At 40.5% G+C, this 16,082-nt stretch overlaps 1 protein-coding gene across 1 annotated transcript; it reads right to left on the bottom strand.

The window, feature by feature from the left end:
• Positions 1 to 13,421: 13,421 nt before the first annotated feature.
• Positions 13,422 to 13,814, bottom strand: LOC124975348 (UPF0561 protein C2orf68 homolog). Its single transcript, XM_047538087.1, has 2 exons — positions 13,655 to 13,814; positions 13,422 to 13,591 (listed from the first exon to the last, which is right to left on the bottom strand). The coding sequence occupies exons 1-2, from the start codon at positions 13,812 to 13,814 to the stop codon at positions 13,422 to 13,424; spliced, it is 330 nt and encodes a 109-aa protein (XP_047394043.1).
• Positions 13,815 to 16,082: the final 2,268 nt, after the last annotated feature.

Raw genomic sequence — 16,082 nt, 5'->3', positions numbered from 1 at the left:
TAAATCATTGTTGATGGTATCACTAATATCAGTTCAGCTCTGTTTAAGCACAGTTATTAAGATCAGATGACCATCTATTTTCTGCTACAGTTTATGTCATGAAAACCTTTCCCATAGAGCCTATGGACTGTTCTTCATTGCATAGATGAATAAAGCTTAATAAATAACCATAAAAATAACAACATATTGATGCAGTTGTACATTCTCTTCTTGATTAATTCTGTGTGTTTATATAACCAAGGTCCAGGCATACCCTTGTCGTATGCACACTGGCTTTCTCAGTGGAAAAAAACAAACAAATAAGACTTTTTCTCCTCTTTCACTGATCCTACCCTGAATTTCCTGTCAACTTCCACTTATACTCACACAAAACAATGATGTTTCATTTTGCTTTTGAATGATTTAGGGAGTCCCTTTCTTCCTTATTTTCATTTGGAGTTTATTTGTCATTGAATTGTATGGCTACAGTTGATGTTATGATTTAAATGTGGTCTAAGGCAGGATCTTTCACTCAAAAGTCCATAAGGATTTGAAAATAATGAAAAGGGAATTTTCCAGTAAACAAATGCCTAAAATAAACAACTGTTTTGGTGTGATAATCACAGAAAGAGGGGGAACAAATGTACTGACTAGAGGGGCGAGAACTCATGAAATAAAACTTGTCCACAGTTCACTTGAAGGCTACTATGACTTCTCCATGAATTTTTCATGCTCTGAGCATGAAGAGGTCCATACAATCCTTCTAATGAACACATGCAAAGGATGGAATGACAAAAGGCAAGTTTTTTAGAGGAAAACAACTAAGAAAGTAGAAGGATTGGAAGCCACATCATGTGAGGAAAAGTAGAAGGAACTAAGATGTTTTCATCTAGAAAATGTCATGGAAGTCTCAACATATGGGTCCTAAAACTCAGAACTACACGGGATAAAATAATTCAGATTACTGTGGATACTTTGAAGAGAAAACACAGTTGAAAAAAATTGGAGAAAAAGAATTGATTCAATATTTAAAAAAATCTAACAGTTGATGTCATCTGTATAGTAAACCAGCTGAAGAAGTAAAAGAGTTTTATATATCTAGAAGGGTTCAAGCAGACATTGGAGCACCAACCTGAGGCAGGACTAGGAATACTTGTGAATTCAAAGGATTATTTGATTTTTGTAGATTTCATGTTATGGGTATTTTTTTTTTGATACCAAGGACAGAACCCAAGATTGCTTAACCTCTGAGCCACATCCCCAGCCTGTTTTATTTATTTATTTTTTAAATTTTGAACAGGTGCTCACTAAGTTGCTTAGAGCCTCACTAAATTTCTGGGGCTGGCTTTGAACCTGCAATCCTCTTGCCTCAGCCTCTGGAGTTGCTGGGAATGCAAGTATGCACCACCAAGCCCACCTTCATACTATGATTTCAACGCATCTCAAGCTACTGATTTTCCTTTGGTTCAGCACAAGATTATGAACCTCAGGACTTTCTCTCCTGGTATAGTTGGAATGTTTGTTTCCATTCCAAAATTCCTATATTGGAAGTTAAACCCCAAGTGGGAGCCTGGTGTGGTGGTGCACGCCTATAATCCCAGTAGCTTGGGAGGCTGAGGCAGGAGGATTTCAAGTTCAAAGCCAGCCTCATCAACTTAGGGAGAATCTGTCTCAAAATAAAAACAAAAAATAAAATAAATAAGAGGACTAGGGACATTCCTCAGTAGTTAAGTACCTGTCATGAGGACTCCACCCTCATGAACGGGATTAGCAACCTTATAAAAAGGCTGCAGGGAATACCTGGACCCTTTTTGCCTTTTCACTCTGTCTGCCATGTGTGAACACAGTGTTTGTCGCACCCTGAGGGACAAAGCTACCGAGTTCCTAGGAGCCATCTTGGAAACCCTCACAAGGCAGCACACCTATGATGTCTTGGTCTTGGACTTCTCAGGCTCCAGAACTGTGAGAAATAAATTTCTCAGTTTCAGGCATTTTGTTACAGCAGCTCAAGTCGGCTAAGACAGCTCTGCATGAATTTGACCTCTGTTGCTCCTGACTTCATCAACCCTGTGAGTCAGATCTCAATTCTAGAAGTCACATTCATTTTACAGTATCAGTCTTACCCTAGATTCTTAAAACTGGTTGTGTTCTGTTTCAATTATGACTAATAATCAGACCTGAACTTATTATTGATGCCCTTGTTTGAAGATTTGATGTTGTGCTCTTGACCTGGAATTGTATCACACAGAGAAATAAAAAGAACTTCAGTCCTTCCCTATACAGGGTCACTTCAGAACACTAAAAATTCAGCATTGAGGAGTTATGCAGATAAATGGTGATGACAGCTGTACAGCATTACAAATATAATTAATATTACTGAACTACATTGCTTAAAAATCATTAAGATGGTAAAGTTCATATTTGTGTTTACTAGAATAAAAAGAAAGAAAGAAGGAAAAAATATCATATACTAATAATTAATGCAATTTATGACCTGAATCAACCAATTCTTAGGGCTTTTCCAAGTGACCTTGATTTTAATTGTTTTTCTTTCCTAAGACCTTTAGCTATTTTTACACAGTCTAGCCTCATGCCATTGATCAAAGTGGGAAAAGTTTCAAAGTTCTGGTGTTGATCACTGACTTCTTGAGCAATTGTCTATAAGTCAGTGACTCATGATATCTATAGAATGATTATCCATCCCCAGCCCACAAACCATTAAGATTATTAACCTGAACAGGGAAACACTTTTGGGCCAGCTTACAGTTTCTTTGACTTGTTAGGTTTGGAATTTCCCTGTAAGTTCCCAAACTTGAGGACATGAGATATCTACAAAATAATTAAATAAATAAATACATATATACAAACTTCCTTGTCAAGAAAGGGGAGCTCAAAGTGGCATCAAGGATATTGATGGAACTAAGCAGTCTGAAGAATGAAGAGCAGATGAATCATGGACATATGAACTACATCACCTTCTATGCACTCGTATGTTCCAACGTGAAGGGGAAGCAGGTAGCAAGCTCTGTTCTCCCATGAGCATGCCCTGTGAGTCTATTTAAAGTTAACAGGTCTTCATTCTAATGCTGACTACACATACATGTAGCTTTTCACTACTGGATTTCCAGAAAATTCACAGTGCTGCTGATGGGGATGCATAAAATGACCTCTGAACTGTCCTTTTATGATCATCAATCTGTCATTCTTTATATAAGTCATACTGATTCCATATAACAAGACTGCTAGACCACATCCTAACTATATACAAGGGGAAAAGTTGTTACCCACTTGGGATAAAGAAACCAAGTGGAATTCTTTTCTTTATAGAGCTAGAGTAGTACTGATTCATTTTTCAGGCCTTTACCAAAGACCACTATGCACTGGGCACTCCTGCTCCTATGCTCTACAGTTGCTCAGGGTCTGGAGGAGAAGGCAGACAAGGGAGCAGGTAGCACTAGTGAAGTGTGAGATGCAGTGATGGAATGAGCACAAGGTACTTTGGGGATGCAAGGGAGGGGAATCTAACCCCAACAAGAGTGGAGAGAGACTGAGAAGTATTCCCAGAGGTGGTGCTCAGGCCAAAGATGGAAGGGTAAGAAGTAAGGCAGGAAGTGAAGAGTGGGAGTTGGTGGAGGAACTACTGGGAGTTTGGAAGGAGTTTAGAAAGGATGTTACTGAGGCTGAGGCTGGCAGAGTAGGCTGGGGCAGGATCCTGGAGGGTCTGGCACACCAGGTGAAGAGGCCTGGGCAGGCCCTGGCTTCAGCCCACAACTTGGTTTCTGTTGTCCCTGCTGTAACTCAGTTCGTGCACCATTAACACCTAGGTTGCCCACTCATCTCCATATGGCGTTGCATTTTCCTTTCACCTGTGCCTTCTTCAAAAATAAAGCCATTTATCCTACAAGACATAGGAGCAGGGAGAGGGTGGGGTTTACTACTCAGTCTTGAGGGCTGGTGGAAACAACTCATTTGACTCTGCATTTCTCACTCAACATTGGTTCAGTCCTTGTGCGTTCCTAGGCCTTGGTTTCCCATCTGGCAAGTGAGATCACTGTGATCTATTTCAAATGTCCTGTGCGTCACTCGGAGGAAAATTATTTGACTACAAATGCTCTTGAGTTCTTCATCATATTGTATGAATAATTCACAACCAACATCATCTGGGGTTGGATTATATTTGCAATTTTTACATTGACCAATCCTCATGATTCATCATGAACTTTGATAACAGTTTTCAAGAGGTAAAAAAAATGAATGAAATATAAGGAGTTCTTTTAAAGGTGCAACAAGAAGGAATAAAACAGTATTAAGGAACTGGAGAGTTATACCAGAACACAGTGGGTGATTTTATGTGTTTAAAGATAGATAGATAGATAGATAGAGAGAGAGAGAGAGGGAGAGAGAAGATTAGAAACACAAAAAAAGATTTTTATGTCACACCCCTTCCAGCTCTTGGTAACCACCTTGCTACTCTGCTACTGTGAGTCCAACTTTTTTAGATGCTATGTATAGGAGAGATTATATAGTATTTGCTTTTCTGTGCTTGGCACAAAGTCCTCTAGGTTTATTCACATTGTGGCAAATGACAGGATTTCCTTCTTTTTTTTTATAGGCTGAATAGTGTTCCACTTTGTATGTACGCCACATGTTCTTGATCTAGTCATCTACTGATGGACATTTAACTTGATTCTACATCTTGGCTATTGTAAATAATGTTGCAGCAAACATAGCAGTGTTTCTCTTTGACATACTGATTTCATTTCCTCTCAATATATACCCAGTAGTGGAATTTCTGGATTATAGGGTAGAAGCACCCCCATACTATTTTCCATAATGGTTACACTTACATTCCCACCACAAGAGGAAGTTTTTTTTTTTTTTTATGTAGGAATGGGTACCATTGGTAATAATATTTCCTGTTCTGGAGTTATTCTTAAGTAATAAATATTAACATGTGCTGAGCACTTTCTATAAACTCTACTAGGCATTTATGACACCATCTTCACAACTTCTCAAGAAGGTAGATTATTATTATCTCCAATGTACAGATGGGAACACTAAGGCTTTACAAGGTTTCATATGGTTCTCAAGGACACACATCGAGTATGTCAGAGCAGGAATTTAAAATTAGATATGTCTAGCACTGGAACTCTTAACCTATCTTTTTTGGTGCCTTCACTAGTTATCTCAGTAATTAATTCTCAAGTAAAATTTTGGGATTAGAATATAAGAACTTAGGCATACCTGAGACTACTAAAAAGACCTTAGAAATCAATTTGGTAATTTTGGGAGAACCATAACTTCCTAGGGAGTGGAAACCCCTTAGGGAGATGTTCTGATTATTGATTGACATATGTGCTGGAAGCTGTAGTGTCGTTTTCTATCACTGTCCAGCCCAGTCCTGCTGTCATTTTCCAAAGTCCCTACGGAAGTCTGAATTCATTGTTGCAGCACTTCTTGTACCATATCCTGACTTCATGATCAAATTTCTCTTCTTTAGTTTTTGTGATTGGGGCAGCAGATAAAGAAGAAAACATGAGATTTACTTATTTGACTTTTAGGAGAGAGCACAATGATACTTCAAAAGAAGCACTTGCAAGATAGAAAGGATTTTTACCATTTTACAGATGAGATAGCCAAAGAATAGTCAGGATGGGGACTCATGTAGTAAGCTGCTTTTAGAACAAAGACAAAAATATTGGGGCTTTTCAGATGGAACTGGAAACTGTACACAATGAAAGGTCTGTGGGCTCCTTTCTTCTTTTAAATTGTGGTGAAATAGATATAATATATAATTTAACATCTTGACCATTTCTAAGCGTGCAGTTTGCAGGCATTAAGTGTATTCCCACTGTTGTGAAACCATCACCACCATCCATCTCCAAAACACTTTTCATCTCGTGTTACTAAAACTCAATACCCAGTAAACATTCCCTCCTTTCCCAGTCCCTGGCAACCACTATTCTACTTTCTGTCTCTGTGGATTTGCCCACTGTAAGTATCTTATGTAAGTGGAATCATACACCATTTGTGTTTTTGCAACTGGCTTTATTTCATTTAGCATACAGCTCCTCGGGTTCATTCATGCTGCAGCATGTATCAGAATTGCCTTCCTTTTTAAGGCTGAATAATATTTCATTGCATAGATATACCACTTTTGTTTATCCATTCATTACCATCTTCTTTTTTGTAGTTCATACATAATATTTTGTTAATCTGAATTTGAGTATTTGGACTTCCTGTTGGTTTGAAGAAGACAAATAATCCATCCCTGTTATTGCAAGTCAATGTCTTTGCTCTTTTACTTATCTGACAACCATGGCAGAGAGCAGAACCCCATCTTCATAGGTTTGGGTCAAGCTTCCTATTGGGCCCAAGGGTAAGAAACCCTGTCCCCTGTAAGGGATTTTAAAACTCTCTTTTTCAACCCTGCTACCCAACTGAGGATCTTTAGATATTGAGCTTAAGCATCAGGTTCTTTCTAGGGTCTTAGAGAAAGATGGGAAAGAGGAGGAAGTAGCCCAAGGGACTCCCATGTTCATGGCATTGGCCTGTGAACAGTGGAGAGTGTCTGTCACTCCTGCATCCTCACTCCAGACCATGCAGGGGCTACAGCTGGCTGCTGCCATTCACCTCTCTGAACTTTCACTCCCTTCTCACATAGCTTCCAAATCTTCTCTGCTTCATGCCTCACCTAAATTAAGTCCTCTTTTGTGTAGCCTTAAAAAATAAATAAATAAATAAATAAATAAATAAATGTAAAACATAATGAACAGGTAAAACATATGATTTAGATATTTATTGTCTTTCTTTTGCATTCAAATGAACATTAGCTAAAGTTGTAACCCTCTGCACCAGAATGAATTGGACTCAATTTTCAAAAACAGTGGTTAACCTTGTCTCTGATCTTAATATTACAAGACCACTCAATTCCACTGGAGTTAAGGTACTTATTTCAGAGAATAAACTTCCTTTAAAGTAAAACAATTCTCTTTCAATTTAACCTTGTTATTCACTTATTTATTAAGCCTACTATAAAATAATATTCTATCAGGCCATATTATAATAGGAGTCTGAGACATAAGAAGAAAAAATGGTCTAAATAAGTATATATTATGCCATATTTAATGTGCACATGTTAGCTATGTCCAATATTAATTGACTGATCATCAGTTTTTTTGTCTCTCAAATGGAAATGAAATTTAGCACCTACCTCTAAGAACTCATGAGAATTAAAGGGCAAAATTTAAGTGCTTAACACTATGCTGGGCATTTAAGTCCTCAATAAATATTAGCTATATGCATAGTAGCCAGGTTAGTGAGTATCCTTTGGGGAGCCACCTGTCCTGATTTGCTTAAGAATCTCCTATTGTTAGCACTGAAAGTCTCATATCTGATACTTTTCAATCCCACGTGAATCAGAACAACTGGTCACCCTACATTATACTTTATGTGCATCTTCAGATCCCCAAATTCTGATGATGTTCATTACATTTTTTAAATTATTAGAAATCTCCTAAAATTAAAAAGATTAAAATGAATTGAAAACTTAAAGGTACTCTCTATACAATAATGATCAAATAAAAATTCATGAGAATGCCTGTAATATACCTTTCACAGGTTGAAGATAATATGAAAGGGCCTTAAAAATATCCTCTTTTCCTTGTTCATAGCTTCCAAGTGAAATGAAGATGCTGAATAGATTCTTGTATCATTTATAAGATGCAATCTTTATTTTTTAAATATTTATTGGTGCATATTAATTATGCAGAATAGTGGGTTTCATTATGTTATACTTATACATGCATATAACATAATTTGGTCAATATTACTCCCCCAAACCTCCCTTCTCCCTTCCCTCCTCCCTCCCCCTGTTCCCCTCTTATTCCTCTTCTTCTACTCTAATGGTTTACCTTCTAATTTTTTTGGGGGGGAACAACTTTTCATTTCTATGGTTGTACACAGTGTAGATTCACACCATTCATGTAGTCATACACATACAAAGGGTAATTCTGTCTATCTCAGTACACAATATTTCCTTCCTCCACCCACTCCTGTCCAATTTTCTATACCATTCAAAGTTCCTCCATTCTTACCTCCCCTGGTACACCACACCCCTCATTATGTATCATCATCCACTTATCAGAGAAAACATTCAAACTTTGGTTTTTTGGACTTGGCTTAGTGAATTAGTGAATTAGCATGATATCCTCCAACTCCACCATTTACCAGCAAATGCCATAATTTTATTCTTCTTTATGGCTAAGTAATATTCCACTATATATATATATATATATATATATATATATATCTCACAATTTCTATATATATAAATTTTATATATATATATATATATATATATATATCACAATTTATCTATTCATCAATTGAAGAGCATCTAGGTTGGTTCTAGAATCTAGTTATTGTGAATTGAGTATCTGTGAACATTGATGTGGCTGCATATATGATGCAATCTTTATTTTAACATTAAAGGACCAAGGTTTGATTGTTTAAAAACACCAAGATATAGAAAATGGGAAGGAAATATGAATTAAGCACTTAAAATTTCCTTTTTGCTTGTGTTTGTGGATGATTTTAGTATGAATCTCCTATAATGTTATGCTCAGGTAGTGTTTAAACAAAATTGATTAATAATTTCATGTTAGTATGCTTTTTGGTCTGTTTCTTCCTTTGATTTCATAGAAACAAGCTTTACTTTTTCCCATTATTTTGAATAAAAGATCCTCAAAAGAAAGCACCTTCTATTATTTTTATTTTTAAATTTCTAGGTAGACCTTTTCTTAAAAATTAGCATATTTTGGTGCTTCAATGTTAAAATAAGGAGTGTGTCTAATAAATGATAATATTAATCTATGTAGCATCTTCAATTCACTTGGAAGCTATGAACAAGGAAAAGTATATATTTTGTGGAGTCCTTTTGCATCCTCTGAGAGCCTGTATAGACTTGGAGGTCTTCAAGATACTTTCCTTCTTAACACTAAACAGAAATGATTCTGCCTCTAGTTGTCCTTTTAAGACTAAAGACCTGTGGTGGTCACATTCTGCCTTCACTGATTTCAATAAAGTTCTTATGTTGGAGATGGACAGATAACTTAACAAATTGTCTTTTAAGAATCCAGGATTTTAAAACATATAAGATTAACATGTTTCATATAAAGTTGATCATTTAATAATTATAAGCAAACATTTTTTTCAAATTGTCTGCATAATGTCAAAACAACTGGTCAATTTCATTTAAAAAGTCAGTCAAATGAAATTGATTACTAAATCTTGTACTTTTTGATTTCTTTCATATTGCTATGTCATATCCTGAATATTTGGAACTTCAAGGGAAAATAAATATTTAAGAGAATTTAAAAATGTATGCACTTATATTTAGGTGTATGTACACATCCATTGTCAATATACATATCCTCAGATAGCAATGATCTATTTTAGAACAAAGGAAAGAATGTATAATACATATCACATCTACAGTTGTTAAACTTAATATACCTGTGGTTATATTTAAAAGGGTGCAATTTCCCTTAAATAAAGTGTTAAATTCCAAAGACACACCTGCAGTTTTTCTGTAATATCCATCTGTTGGAAGCGTCATTCAGGATAGATATAAAAGTATCCTGACCAGGTCTAAATTCTTGCTAATCTCAGGTGGAGAAGGACATTTGCTTTGATAATGCCAGTTAATCCCAGAGTACAACTTGGGTTTTCTGTATTTGGGGATGAGAATCACAGAAATTGATTGACATTTGCTTCTCATACAAGCTTTGAGTACAAGCTGTAGAGAGATCTATGCTATGATTCAGCATATTACACTTCCTGTCTCCATAAAGAAGACGACTCCAGTGCTGATGAAAATAAATAATTCTTTTTTTAATTTTGAAGAAACCTTAAAAACATGAACTGCTTCCCAGGTGAGAAACCTGCATTATCCTGTAGTCTACCACTCAGAGGGACCTTTAGTTGTATCTGATGTGAAACATACCACCAAATACAATGAAAAATTCTTTTTTTTTTTTGCTGTAAACATAGTTTATTGGTTAAAAAAATACAGCTTTTGAAGTGTCTTCCATCTGGGACTTTCAAATAGTTTGCACACTGCTTTGCTCACCCACATCAGTGCAAATGCCGAGAACCAGAAGACAGAACCACGGCTTTTCTGCACTGGGCACCACACCCTGCCAGTGCAGCCTGCCTTGCTCTGCCGGCTCCCAGTAGGCAGGGGAACCATTCACCCTGCAGGTCTCACTTCTAGCCTCACTTCAACTCCTGGAGAAACCTGGGGTGGGTCCTATGGCTTCTTGGTCATGTGATTCCTGGACAGGAATTTGGGGGAGTTAAACTTTCAAATATGTGTCAGCACTCCATGATGATTCTCCCAAAAAGTTCAGAGGTAGGAGAGGAACCCATCCTTACTCCTCTTTCCATAAGCAAAGGTCTCATTTAAATTGTGAGCCATCAGGGGACCCAGCACCCTGAGTTCATGGATCCTGCCAAATTTACAGCAAGCTGGGCACTTGCCGCCCCCAAAGAGCCTGCTCCCACACTGTGTGCTCATCTCCAGCTGGTGGTGTCCCTTCAGCAGTGCTGGCCCCACTGGCTGGAGGGGCTGAGGTTCCCAGCTCATGCACACACGGCTCTCTCTTCTCTTGCGCTGCATTCAAAGGCCCCTGGGCTTGCCAGGGGGCTAGGACTCAAGCTTCACTGTTCACCTCTGCACAGTACTGAGACCTTGCATGCCAGCCTCTGCCTGTTAGTGACCACCCTTTGTGGCCAGGAAGCAAAAGCCTTAAAATTCAGTCTTAACCTCAGTTAAGAACAGAGGGAGGAACACTCCATACCAAATGGACAAGAGATGCCCACCACATTTTTCTTTAAGACACCAAGAACACAACTAGTCAAATGCATACTCCTCCTGAAGTAGCCTGCTGAGGTTTCATTCAGCCTAAGGCTGCTGCCCCTGCACTGCACAGCAGAGGGTGGTCCTCTTCTGGACAGCCCAAGAACCTGCAAGAGATGCGGTGGCCATGCTCCTTGAGGGCTAAGCACCAGTGTCTGACACAGGTGCAAGCTGTCTGGAGGCAGGTCTAAGTAGGCTGGATGGCACCATCCTGGCCCAAGATGAAGGGTGATGGCAAGCAGTGGGGCTGAGCTGAGGCAGCTCTGAAGGACCACCTCTCACTGAAGTACAAGTAGCACTTTATTTAGTCACACTGAGAGTCATACATGTGTTAGAATACTTTCATGGGTGGGAAATACATGCCCTTGATAAACAAAGTGCCTCAAGAAAAAAGGATTAAAATTAAGGAGTTTCTAAAGGCCCGAGAGGCCTTTGTGAGGATCACATGGCAAACGCATAAAAGGACACAGCAGGCAATTACTAAACGCTGCCTTCTTTTACCTCTTCCCTCAAGAGCAGGAATGGAGGCTAAAGTTTCAGGTGCCCTGCCCCCCAAGTCCTCTTGGAACCTTCTTCCTATGTTCTATTATAAAGCCAGGAAATAGGTAATCCAGCTGTGAGTTGACCCCCCCCGCCTCAATTAGGAAGCCAGAGTTCCAGTGAGAGCCCATGTTTCAAGTCACAGATAAGTTGAAAAGCTGGAAGACTAAAAAGACTGGTCCTTTTCCTGCAGGAAGAAGTGGGCAGAGTCTGGCAGGGCCCTCTTGGCCCAGGAGGAGCTGGAGGGTAGCTGACCTTCCAGGTCTAAAGGCACTTTCTAGCTAGAGGCATAAGTAGAGGTCAGGGACTTTCTCCTCTAAAAGCAGAACTGAACCTGGGACTGCAGGCTGAAGGCACTTGACCCTGGCCAGCAACGTGGGTCTGGAGCACAGGCTTCTCACTCACCCCTCACTGGCTCTCAGTGCTCCTGATGCTGCCAGCTGTGGCCCAGGGGTAATGTGGTCATGGTGCAGCTGAAGGAGCTGCCTTGCCCATTTTCAAGGGGTCAGTTTCCAGGGGCAGAGGACACAAACCAACAGTGCCCTCAGGTGTTCTTTAAGGGAAAAGCAGTTGAGATGGAAGTCAGACTGATCTTGAGACCCTGCTACACAGAAACCCCTGGGGCAGGGGGCTTCCGCTTCAGGGAGTCTCAGTGCTCGCAGACTCACGCCCACTCCTCGTTCGGCTGATTTCAGGCTGATGTGCTGGGAAACTGAGGTGCTTTGGAACTTGGGTGCACAGGATGTCTTGTATACTTCAGATCTTAGCTGTGCCACCACACCCCCACTCCCAGTGTGGTGCTGGGGACTGATCCCAGAGCCTGTGCAGGGAGGCAGTCACCTACCACTGAGTGGCACCCCGTCCTCTCAGTCCAACCCTGTGTTAGGATGTACCTCTGCAGTAGAGTGCTGTCTAGCTTGCAAGAGGACCTGGATTTGATTCCTGGGACCATTCTGAAAAGTAAAAATTCTCTAGGTGCTATTCCTGGGATCTACAAGAATCTCAGACATACTCAGTAACATACTCTTTGGAGGTAGGAAAGGAAAAAGCATGGGGCAGGCAAGGGGGGCTCATTTACTTCTTCTCAACTGGGGCTCCAAACTAATGCTTTCACTTTGCACATATGTTCAAAACTGTTCTGGACTTAATAGCTTGTCTTGACAATTTCCCTTTAGTCTATTCACAGCTGGGGATGGATCAAAAGCTGGGATTGCTTAGCCCACGCCAAGCAGGTTTCACTGTGAGATACCCTAAGAGTTTAACTCCAGCATTTTCTTCCTAGTTGTCCCATCTAGACAGTGCAAAGCAGTGGAGCATGGGAGGAATGTGGAAGAAGTCATGCAAGGGGAAGGAGACAGGCCTCAAAACCAAAGCAGTCTCTCCCGTATTACTGGTGCCAGAAAAACTCGGAGAACTTGATAGAAAAGCAGATACCACCTCCAAATCCTTAGCTGAGGAGGTGCACAGTCACATCAAGGGGTAGGGTGGAAGGAACTGATGGATTCCATCTAAGGCAAAAAGATGAAGAAAAGAGAAAAACCTAAAAGGGGGCAGAGAGGGGCCTAGGAAACTATGGGTGGAAACTGAGCAGAAACATGAAAGAAAAGAACTGTAAAGCAACAAACACGGCTCACGGAGTGGCTGGCCAGGCGTATGACCTCAGTGAGACAGCAGCATATTGGCAAAAGGCTTTATAAACGCTGGTTCTCCCTGAGGTCTCTGCTTCCAGAGCACCAGATTATCTAAACAAAATTCTCAAAAAATTCCAAGAGTAGGCCAGGCAAATGGGCCAAGAGACAAGAATCGCTGCAAGGGAGGCGGGCTAAGTGTAGCCCTGCAACACCCTTGTGGATGCAGCAGCTCATAAGGGTCTCAAGATCAGACAGACAAGTTCTGGCATCCCCAAACCAGGGGTGGGCTCACTAGTCGGAATTCTTCCGAGTGCAGTGATTCTGGTCTGGAGAGAATGACTTCAACCTGGTCAGGGTCGGCTCTGGCGCTTTGCAATCTCCTCCTGGATAGGCAACTTGAGGGCCTCTCGCATGGGTAGATCCAGAGGCGTGTGTGCTGACACTTCCTCACTCACCCTTCCTGGGTCATCGTCCTGATACACGATAACTGACGTGACCTCTCCATTGTTCGCCTCGTATTCTAAGCAGAAGAGCTGGTGGCCAGAAGGTTACAGCTCGGAGCCATCACCACTGCTGCTTTCACCGGACTCCTCACAGTCTGGGTTGCCTGGGTGGGTAGAACCATCTCGGCGCCGCGGCAGGTACACCTGCAGGTCGGGCTTGCGCGATCGCGTGGGCGCGGGCATGTGCCGCCTCCTCGCCTTCTCCCTGGCCTGCCTCACCTTCTTGTCGTAGTCGTCCATGCGGGGAGCCAGGCGGGAGTCAGGGCCCGCGCGCCGGGCCGGGCCGGGCGCGGGGCGGCGGCGGGGCGGGGCGGTACCGAGCGATCTGGTTCGGTCGGATGTGGTGCACGAAGCCATGGCTCATGTCCAGTCGCCCGCCGGGCTTGCAGCAGAGCCGCGGCCCAGGACCCGGCCCCGCCTCCATCTGGAGCCCGCGGTGCGGAGCCAACGCCGCCCCGCCGCGGCCTCGCGGCAGCCCTCGCCCAATGGCCCCGCCGCGGCCCGGAGCCCTCGCCCCCAATGAAAAATTCTTAACAACAATTCTTAGAAGCTATGTGGAAACTGAGATTGATTTCATGCAACATTAAGAAAAAATATTCCTGGGTAGCAAATGCTTTCATCCATGAGTTAGGCCAAGGACATTGTGACTTCGAATTTTGCAAAAATAAGAAAAATATTCAAAATTAAATTAAAGAAAGAAAAAAACAACCCGCAGTGTTCACTAACAACTAAGATTGGCTTTTTGCAGTAATATACTACCAATAAAACTTCACTTTTTAGAAAAAAAAGTTTTATTGGTAAAATTATTCTTTTTCTTGAGATGAATAATAACTTTCATGTTCCTAGAATGGGAGGTTGGGAGGATGGGTTCTCAAATTCTTGGCTTGTGTAACATATAGATAGTGGAAATTATTATTTACAGTCACATTTTATCAAGACACATTTTCTCTAAAAGACATCCTAGTGTGTACCTAGAAGAATTCATCAGGTTTTTTTAGTATGTAACATAGTACCTAGTACCAAAAATGCATTTGTCGAATGACTAGATAAATTAATGTCACCCAATAAATATTTCTATTTATATTATCAACCTTGATTCTGAACATGTCCACTAAGGTATTACTGACTACCAACATTTACAAGACCTAAGAACAATCTATCCTGAAAGAACCCTTAAGACAAACTGCTAAACAGGTCTATATCATAGAAATCAGATTCAAAATAGCACCAGGTAGTTTACGATTCAAAATAATGGATCCATTTTTTATTCTAGTTACTTACAATTTTCACCAGCTGAACAACAGGAATACACATGAATCAAACAGGCCCACTTTTGTCAAAATGACCTGGACACTTTATCTGGTGACTCATAAATGCTGTGAACGGTGTTCTTTCTAAATTAACCATACGGAAAATAACAAAGAGAAAACTCCCTGCACATTGCAGTCCACGCAGTCTATCAGCCCTATTAAGATGTGCTTGACTTTAATTAGTCCTGGTATCAACAGAAGCATTCTCTACCTTAGGAGAATAACATTCTGAAAAGAAATAAAGTTTAGTATTAAAGGAAATAGAAAAATACTTTCATTTGGGCAATCTGGTTCTCATAGCTATAAATTTTATAAGGTTAGGTAAGATCTAAGCTAAAAAGACCAATGACAGGTAGCATGCATAAAACTAAATGATTGTTAGCACTTATGATTACTGAAATCTCATTGTGCTCTCTACACACACACACACACACACTCACACCTTCACCTTATATTCAAACTAACCTTCCTGTCATAAATAACTAAATTAGAACAAAATATATATAACAAACATTTAAGATGTCGAGCAATAGGTAACACAGAATAGCAATTACTGGGGGAAACAAACAAAATGAGGTTAGTTCCATAATTTCCTGGCTTTCTGTTTGGGGGCAGTTTTCTGAATTGTAATATAGGAAGAAGGAACCCAGAGCATAATGGTCTTTCTGGCTATAGAGAAAGAAAACAGAGTTTGGAGTCCCAGTACTGGCTAGAATTTACAGGTCATGGTGCCAGATAAAAGGCAACTGTTCAGAGAAGCACCCTTACTTTCTATATTGGGGGCCCCTGAGTGTTTGGCTGAACACACAGCTTCACATGTGCAGAGCAAAAACTCATGAGGTCCAATTCAGAAAAACAAATGAACAATGACAACTATTGACCAAAGAAAGGAAAGAAAGCAAGCTAGAGAGGAGCTACAAGTAGAAGCTCTAGAACTTGCCTAAGTCTGAGACATTCAAGTTCCAACTAACTAGAGTGTAGAGACCTCTTTAAGCACCAGTGTGCTGGGAGAGAATCCAGAAAGGACATGCCTTAGGAAAAGAGCCAATTTATACCTAGAGTAAAGGATCTTCTCGACATGCTGCAATGAAGTTTAAAAACATGACAAAGGAATTAAGAGGCCTTGCTCTAATTGCCTTACAGAACACAACTTGACCCTCTCAGAAGCTGGTAACTCAACAACACAGGATCTATAGTT

Source organism: Sciurus carolinensis, unplaced genomic scaffold (assembly GCF_902686445.1).
Source record: "Sciurus carolinensis unplaced genomic scaffold, mSciCar1.2, whole genome shotgun sequence".
Taxonomy (NCBI): domain Eukaryota; kingdom Metazoa; phylum Chordata; class Mammalia; order Rodentia; family Sciuridae; genus Sciurus; species Sciurus carolinensis.
The sequence above is the reverse complement of the archived record's forward strand: the minus strand, read 5'-3'. Positions and strand labels throughout refer to the sequence as shown.